Below are 8,647 nucleotides of genomic sequence, written 5' to 3' on the forward strand. Positions count from 1 at the left end.
TGAACACACTGAAAAGACTTAAGAGTGAACACACTGAAAAGACTTAACAGTGAACACACTGAAAAGACTTAACACTGAACACACTGAAAAGACGTAACACTGAACACATTGAAAAGTTGGAGGGCTAGTGTTGGGGGGCTCATGATGGCGGGCCCGTGTTGGGGGGTTCATGTTGGGGGGCTCGTGCTCGGGGCCCCGTCTTGGGTGGCTCGTGTTGGGGGGCTCATGCTGGGGGGCCTGTGTTGGGGGGCTCATGCTGGGGGGCCTGTGTTGGGGGGCTCATGCTGGGGGGCCTGTGTTGGGGGGCTCATGCTGGGGGGCCTGTGTTGGGGGGCTCATGCTGGGGGGCCTGTGTTGGGTGGCCTCATGCTGGGGGGCCTGTGTTGGGGGGCTCATGTTGGGGGGCTCATGCTGGGGGGCCTGTGTTGGGTGGCCTAATGCTGGGGGGCCTGTGTTGGGGGGCTCATGCTGGGGGGCTCATGCTGGGGGGCCTGTGTTGGGTGGCCTCATGCTGGGGGGCCTGTGTTGGGGGGCTCATGTTGGGGGGCTCGTGTTGGGTGGCCTCATGCTGGGGGGCTCGTGTTGGGGCGCTCCTGCTGGGTGGCTCATGCTGGGGGTTCGTGCTGAGGGGCTCGTGTTGAGGGGCTCATGTTGGGGGCATCGGAAGAGCGACAGAAGGTAGCTAAGATGGAGAGACCAGCTCCTCTGTCACTTCATCCCATGCGACCTGATGTTTTTATTGACTCAGCATCAGCAGCATCCCTCCTACTGGAGCCAACACTAAATCATACACACACTCTCCTTCATCCTTGTCACACACACACACACGCACACACACACACACACACACACACACACACACACACACACACACACACACTGTGAAGTCTGTGTGTGTGTGTGTGTGTGTGTGTGTGTGTGTGTGTGTGTGTGTGTGAGAGAGAGAGAGACAGAGATGGTGATTGATCTTAGTTCTCTGAAGCTGTTTTGTGGAGAGTGTGTCTTTTTTGTTGTGCGATGTGCAGTTTTGTTCAAAATGTGATGTATACATTTTTGAAGGGGGGGATCATTACCTCAAGCTCATCATTCAATATTTCTAGAATGATAGAGCAGTGGTTCTCAGCGTGGGGTCCGGGGACCACCAGGGGTCCTTGGGAGGTTCCAGGGGGTCCCCGGCAAATTGATGAATTGTTTAACTTCAGCATTGGTTATCTACAATACAGATAGTCAAGGAATTGTGTACAAAATCACATCTGGCAATACAAATATTCTCATATTTTGGGTCTGACAGACAAAATCTCATCCAATGGGGGTCCATGGCCCAAATGTGGACTCATTTAGGGGTCCTTGATATGAAAAAAGGTTGAGAATCTCTGATATAGACGGTCCACTAGGGTCACCATAAAGGGACAGCTCACCCTAAAATCAAATATATATATTTTTCCTCTCATCTGCAGTGCTACTGTATTTATCCATCTATATCGTTTTGTGTTAGTTGCCTGCAGTTTTGGAGATATCGGCCATAGAGATGGCTGCCTTCTCTCCAATACAATGGAACTGGATGGCACTGGACTTGTAGTGCTCGAAGGACAAAAAAAATAGATTTGAAAAACTCAGCAATGTCTCTTTCCAGAAATCATGACCTGGTTACTCAAGATAATGACCAGACTTTGTTGTGAGCAGTTTCATGTAGGAACTATTTTCCTTTGACCAAACTACTGCCACTACTGTAGCTGCTGCTGCTACCCTAGCTGCTCCTATGCAGTCTCATGTAGGAACTATAGCAGCTAGCGCGTGTAGTTCGGTCAAAAGAAAATAGTTCCTATATGAAACTGCTCATAACAAGGTCTGTGGATTATCTTGAGTAACGGGGTCATGATTTCTGGAAAGAATTTATCAAATGTATTTCTTTGGCACTTTGAGCACTACAAGCCAAGTGCCATCCAGTTCCATTGGATTGGAGAGAAGGCAGAAACTCTGCGGCAGATATCTCCAAAACTCAGCAACTCACATCAAAACGATCTAGATGGATAAATAGCACTGCAGGTGAGAGTGAAAATATGTATTTTGGATTTTAGGGTGAGCTGTCCCTTTAAGGACTTCAAGGAAAAATCCACCCTAACACTAATCCACTCAGCTATTGGTGATTCTGGACCCATTTTGAGATGTGGTGGTTTATTTTTATAGTCAAAAATGGCCCATTTCCACCGCAGGTAGTAGCGCGGTCCCGCTCCGCTCGACTCGATAAATTGTCTCATTCCACCGGTTAAAACCGTCCCAGCCCGGGTTGTATTGGGGTCGAGTCGTGCTACTTTTCGTACCTGCCTCGTCGGGGTTCTATTCTGTGAACCCGGTACCATACGGTGACGTGAAAACATTGTTGACGACTGATTGGTCAGGCAGAATCGTGTTTACTCTATCTACTGACTGTCAATGCAATGCTGCATACCAGTTTAGTGGGCTTACCTTCTCTTCTGTTATGTATATTTCCATCAGTCTTTTGTGTTGCTGCCTTCGCCTCCGGTGAAATAAAAAAGTCAGCTGCTCAGGAAGCTCCTGTAGTTAGTTGAGTGCAGCGCTCCGCTAGGCCGCAGCGGGTCTTTGGTGAAGCTGCGGTCTTGCCTGGTGAGAGGCCGCGGGGTACAGGCTTGACTCTGTTGCGCCTCTCCCGTCCGCGCGCAGCGCATGCCTGTGAGTTTGACTAACTACAAAGTGATATCCATTCTCCTGGCCGATTGTCACATTCGCCCATGTACACTGTAGGTCATTTAGAGGCACCAGTATTTCATAAACAGTTTAAAAGTTCTGTGGATGGATTTAATTGTAACGTTATGTTATAGCCTACTTCGGCTATAAGCGAAGGACAGATATGCGGTCGCTATGACGACCAGCTGTGGGCGGGGGTGGGCGGGGGCAGATGATTGGCGGTCGAAGCAGAACATCCATCGGGCCGAAACGAGTAGAGCCGACTGGTGACGAGCTGTGCAGGGCAGTAAAATGTGGTGGAAATGAGCCATAACTGTCCAAACATACATTATGAAACACCATGTCCAAATATTTCCAGCAGCTATGGATTTGAAATAGCAGACAATGATTCTGGATCTAAAACATCCATTCACCGGTAAAGGTTTTTGTTTCTCAGTAATGAATCAAAGAGCGAGGGCTGATATCCGCCATTTTGCAACAATCATACAGGGAGAACTCCATCGTAGAAGAGGAGAGAAACCCATTTCTCCACTGACAGCAGCAGAAAATAGACCAGAATGCAATGCAGCCAGCCGCACGACATGTGTTTTGAGTATGGAGTGCGACTCTCACTTCTTACTGGGAAAACTCCCCCTCTGTCTTGTTCTTACTCTTGCTGTCACTATCGCTATCGCTCTCTCCACCTAAATGTAGGAAATCCACAGCTGAATGGAACAAGTTCAGGCTCGTTCTCGAGCTGTTGTAGAAAGGCATTCTGGGAAATGGAGGAAATTACTAACTGAATTTCTGTAGAAGTAGGCAAGGCAGGTTGACAGAATGTGGGTACGCCAAAAAATGTAAATTACAACACCAAATAATTACTGGGATTTATTTAACATCATATGATGATATATAACTACTGTAAGAATATGCAGTTTAATTATTTTTCTTACCTATCTTTTCAATACCGTAAGCTTGGGCATGTAGGAAGGCATTATGAGAAAGGGCTCCTTCACACACACACACACGCATGTGCACGCACGCGCGCGCACACACACACACACACACACACACACACACGCACACGTGCACATGCACATACACCCCCCCCCCCCACACACACACACACACACACTCCAAAATTTGTTTTGTGCAATCAATCACTTAGTCATTTTGGCACGCAACTGTGTGAGATGCAGTGGTGGCAGAAGTACTGTCTGAGATCTTCGTCCCTGGAAACCAAATTCAGAGATTTGTTTCTTAACACATTACACATGTTAGAAATGAGTTGCTGAAAAGTCTTAGCACCATCTAGTAATGTAAAATAAAATAATTGTAAAAGTAGCAATACAACAATGTAAAGATACTCCATTAAAAGTACATACATATTGTCAGCAAAATGAGTATCAAAGAGTATCAAAGCAAACATAATCATTATGCAAACTGTCCCCATTTAGAGTTATATTTTTCATAGATTATTGGAATATTAATACTGATTTAGTTGTCAATGTCTTTGGGTAGTGTAATCTAATAACAATGTTATTTTATAGTTATTTTATAAAGATGATCAAATGTTTTAAATATAAAATATTGATCTGAAAAGTAACTATACCTGTGAAATAAATGTAATCATCATCATCATCATCAGTATATAAATGGGAACTTTGTTTGTCTGTCCCACTGATGACATCATCAGTGATGTCATAAATACACACACACACACACACACACACACACACACACACACACACACACACACACACACACACACACAATTAACAAACAATTTGTTTGTTTATTTGTTAAAATGGATCCTCAGTACCTCAATCAGCTCTTTATAAAAACAACTTTCTGCTGCTCCATAAGTTCATGGACTTGAGCTAGAGATATATAGTCCTCATCACTTCTAACTTTCGGTCCCATGGTGGCTTGGAAGGTGCAGAAGCGTTACGTTAGCGAGAAAACAGCCTCTCTCACTGAGCTAAGCTACTGTACAGTACTTGAGTAAATGTAGTTACCTTCCGCTGAGATACAGTGTGTGGTGTGTGTCTGGCTACCCGCAGGTTTCCTGGACTGGGTCCCGAAGAAGATGCAACGTGTGGGCTGTATGGAGCTGCTCAACACGGTCCAGAGGAGAGTCCAGCCCAAGCTGCACGTGTTTGGACACATTCACGAAGGTACTCACATGTGCTACACACACACGCACCCACACACACGTCACACACTCACACACACACACACACACACACACAGACACACACACAGATGCTCAGTCATTTTTTTCGCAAGTCCAAGTCAAGTTTATTTGTTTATTTGTTTATTATGGATCCCCATTAGTCTGACTACTCAGACTATTCTTCCTGGGGTCCCTAATCTCAAGTCTTTGAGCGATAGTCCAAGTCAAGTCTCAAGTCTTTGAGCTAGAGTCCAAGTCAATGCCTAACTCTGTCTGCTCTGCTCACATAAGCCCTTTTCCCACATGCGCTTTGTACCGCAAAATGACCGGAATGTGGTCTAATGCCTGCATGTGAGAAAGGCGCCATGCCGGTATAAGCGCGACCCCGTCGTCCCCGACATTTCACCACTTTCGACCTAGTCAGAAGACCGGTATGCTCTTAAGGGGACGCAAGTGGAAACGGTTCCAGTCATTTTCCGCGACAGCGGTCCTTCAATCATGGGCGAGAAGTAGCCTACACACGTTGCTTAATGTTCCAGCGGGCATAATCTAATCATTCGCGCACATTAAAGCAAACTGGCGAAATTATCTTGTGATAGCCTAATAAGAGCAGTAGCCTATGTCAGCTTGCTGATTTCCGAAGGCAACCCCGGACACATCAAACGAAGCCAGTCTGCTTTCTCTACATACATACAAGCGTTGAGCAGCTTGCAAGCCTTTCTCGCTGTGTCTGTCTGTGGCTGCTGCTCTCGAGCAGAGAGGGGAGGGGGAAATCGGCTGTGTTGATTATGCTGGCGGCTTGACGCTGCTCTTAAGTCAAACGAGTGTGATTTATTGTGTGACAACTGACAAGCGAACTTATTTCGAGTTTTGCCGACCCCCCAAATAAGCTCCCCCCTCCCCCCGCCCCCACAACATACAGGCAAATTCGCTGATAGATTCCCACATGCGCGAGCCGAAGTGTGAAGGGAAATGTCCGATATTGACTTACAGGTAATTTTCCGGTACGCATGTGGGAAAACGGCTATACAGTAAGATGAAGTATATAGCCATCTGGGTCATTTTGTTGGTCTTACTAAGATACAGTTAAAGTTAATTAAACTTGCAGGGGAAATTCTAACCCCATCATGTAACTGCAGAGAGAAGACTGCAATATCATATTTAAAGTCGAGCTGAACCCAAAAATGACTTTTCTTTTATTTTAGTTCAAATACCTGGGTATGCAGTGCACCTATTTAATAATGTATGCAAACAAAATCACAACAATCTAATTTATTTAGTTTTTCACACTTTTTCACATCAAAAGTTCATTTTTCAAGATTTCATTGATAACAGTAATGTACAGTTTGCTGACGTCACCCTGTACTATCAAATTTCTACCTCATTTCAACCAATCATATCACGACATGCAGCTGTCAATCAAATCTTCATTTCTGGATAATTTTCTCTTCCAAAATGGCGCCTAGTGCCTGTCATCTGGCAGAATTCCTATCCCATAAACTAACTACTAACTTGGCCAATTGTTGAACAACAACATGAACAACAAACAAAAACTATAATCTCTAAGAATGCAAAGAAATGTAACTGGCTCGTTAAAACGCGCATTCCAGGGATATCGTATTTACAGAAATAGTGTAAAAGGCACGCGCTTGAGAGCGTTTGAGAGCGTGGTTGTCAGGGGTCTCCCCTCAGAGATTCCAGGCGGGCGGGCAGCACCCATTCATCGGATTGTCCGCTCGCTCCGCACGAAGCAGCTGGCTGCCTGGTGCTCCGCGGATCCCACTCGCGTAGCACGACAACACGCTGAATCCCACTCGATTTGGGGGTGGAACACGCCATGATTGGCCAAAGCCCAATCCAGTCCCTAGAATTGTCAAATAAAATCATCGACATGATACTATGACCCGCCTCTCAACCTGTCATCTTAGACAAACTATGTTTTCAGTCTGAAACGGACTCATTATGCACGTGACGAACAGGTTCAGTTCGACTTTAAGGAGCTGTTTTGGCTGTATCTTAGAAATGAGCTGAGCTGCTGCATCCTTATCAAAGTTTCATCCAGGCCAGCGGGGGCTAGCCTGGGTAAACCCAGCCGCCACGTGACCTGCTCTCAGACCTGCTCTCAGTCACTACCTTGTGACTGTAAGCAGGGTAAGCCTGAGAGCAGGTCACTGGGGGCTGGGTTTACCCAGGCTAAGCGGGGGCAGAGGGGCCCTCTCCCCAGACTGAGGGCTGCTTTTTTTTGGGGTTATCAGGTCAGCGCCGAGCCCCTGGAGCACTGGTCCCCCATCAGAGAGAACCAGATTAGTAACTAGATCAGATTCACACAGGGAGAAATAGGCTGAAAGCAGCCCTCTTCATCAATGTGAGGACTTGGAAAGAGCTTCAGAACCAGGAGAGGGAGACTCAAAGTATCTTCACTGCATTTCCTATTAATGTATTCCAAACACATAGTTTTGTTCCAGATGGTGAAAGAGACACATACTCTTACAAAATGATTGATAGTGCAAAATTAAATTACAGTGCCTTTTGAAGGATAGTAGTTAACTTATGCTTGACAAAATGATAACGTGTTTACATAAATAAAAAAAATCAGACACTTCTACCCAAAGTGCCCTCAGTGCATCGAGTTTTAACGTGTTTTAGCGTTGTTAGCGTCATACTTTCCTCATGGAGCTACATAGGACCTCAGACTGGGATTCTCTCTGATTTAGAAATAAAGGATGAACTTGAAGCGTTAGAGCCTCATTTTAAAATTGATTTTTGTCACATCTTTGGCTCTAAGCGCTCATCACTGTGACATGATGGTCGCAGGTTCGAGCCCCCATATTAGCTCCGGCTTGGTCAGGCATACAGGCACAATTGGCTTTGTCTGCATGTAGAAAGCTGCACTAGTGTCTCCTCTAGTCAGCCAGGGCGCCTGTTCAAGGGGAGGGGAACTGGGGGGGCATAGTGTGATCCTCCCACGTGCTACGTGAAACTCCTCAATGTGAGGTGAAAAGAAGTAGCTGGCGACTGCACATGTATCGGAGGAAGCATGTGCTAGTAGTCTAGAACTCTCCCCAGATCAGCAGAGGGGGTGGAGCAATGAGCGGGACAGCCTAGCAGGGGGAATTGGCCTACAGTTAAGGAGAAAAACAGGGGCGGGGGAGATCTGAGGGGGTTGGGGGGGGGGGGGTTTCTTATGCAGGTGAGAGAAAGAAAAGAAATTCAGATTCTCCCTCCTGACCGTCACCCCTCCCTAGGTTACGGCATGATGACTGACGGCACCACGACGTTCGTCAACGCCTCCGCCTGCACTGTCAACTTCCAACCCATGAACGCGCCCATCGTCTTTGACCTGCCCAATCCCCGGACCACATGACTAGAGGAGGCCCGCACCCGGACCCCTTCCACCAATCAGGAGAAAGGCGGGAGGAGAGGTAGGTGCGGGAGTGACCGATTTCTGTAAATATCCCCGGGCTCGGACGCGGCCTGTCTGCGTGTGTGCATGCGTGTGCTCGACACGGCACACGCGGTAACACGCCCGAGCCTGCGTGTGGACCGTGGGGAAGGACGCTGCTGCCAACTCTTCCCCAGCATCTCTGTTGATGTTCTGTTATTTTATCTCCACGCTGGCACCGAGGCCAGAGGCGGGACATAGGGATGAGTGGACGGACGCTTTTCCACGTGGACAAAGACAAATCATTTCTCTGTGTCCTATTGCACTGACAATCTGACGTAAGTTCTCGGAGAGACAAACGAGACATGGTGAAGGATCCCGGACGTCCCCGTTGGCCTTTCTCA

At 47.0% G+C, this 8,647-nt stretch overlaps 1 protein-coding gene across 2 annotated transcripts in view; it reads left to right on the forward strand.

The window, feature by feature from the left end:
- Positions 1-8,225, forward strand: part of mpped1 (metallophosphoesterase domain containing 1) — a gene marked incomplete at both ends in the record, with an annotated part of 437,213 nt that extends 428,988 nt beyond the window's left edge. For both annotated transcript variants that reach the window (XM_083632217.1, XM_083632216.1), the window contains 2 exons: positions 4,749-4,862; positions 8,107-8,225. In XM_083632217.1, coding sequence (XP_083488343.1) covers positions 4,749-4,862; positions 8,107-8,225 — 233 coding nt within the window. The remainder of the gene's footprint in view (positions 1-4,748; positions 4,863-8,106) is intronic.
- Positions 8,226-8,647: the final 422 nt, after the last annotated feature.

The sequence above is a fragment of the Poromitra crassiceps genome (assembly GCF_964638095.1).
Source record: "Poromitra crassiceps genome assembly, chromosome: 2".
Lineage (NCBI taxonomy): Eukaryota > Metazoa > Chordata > Actinopteri > Beryciformes > Melamphaidae > Poromitra > Poromitra crassiceps.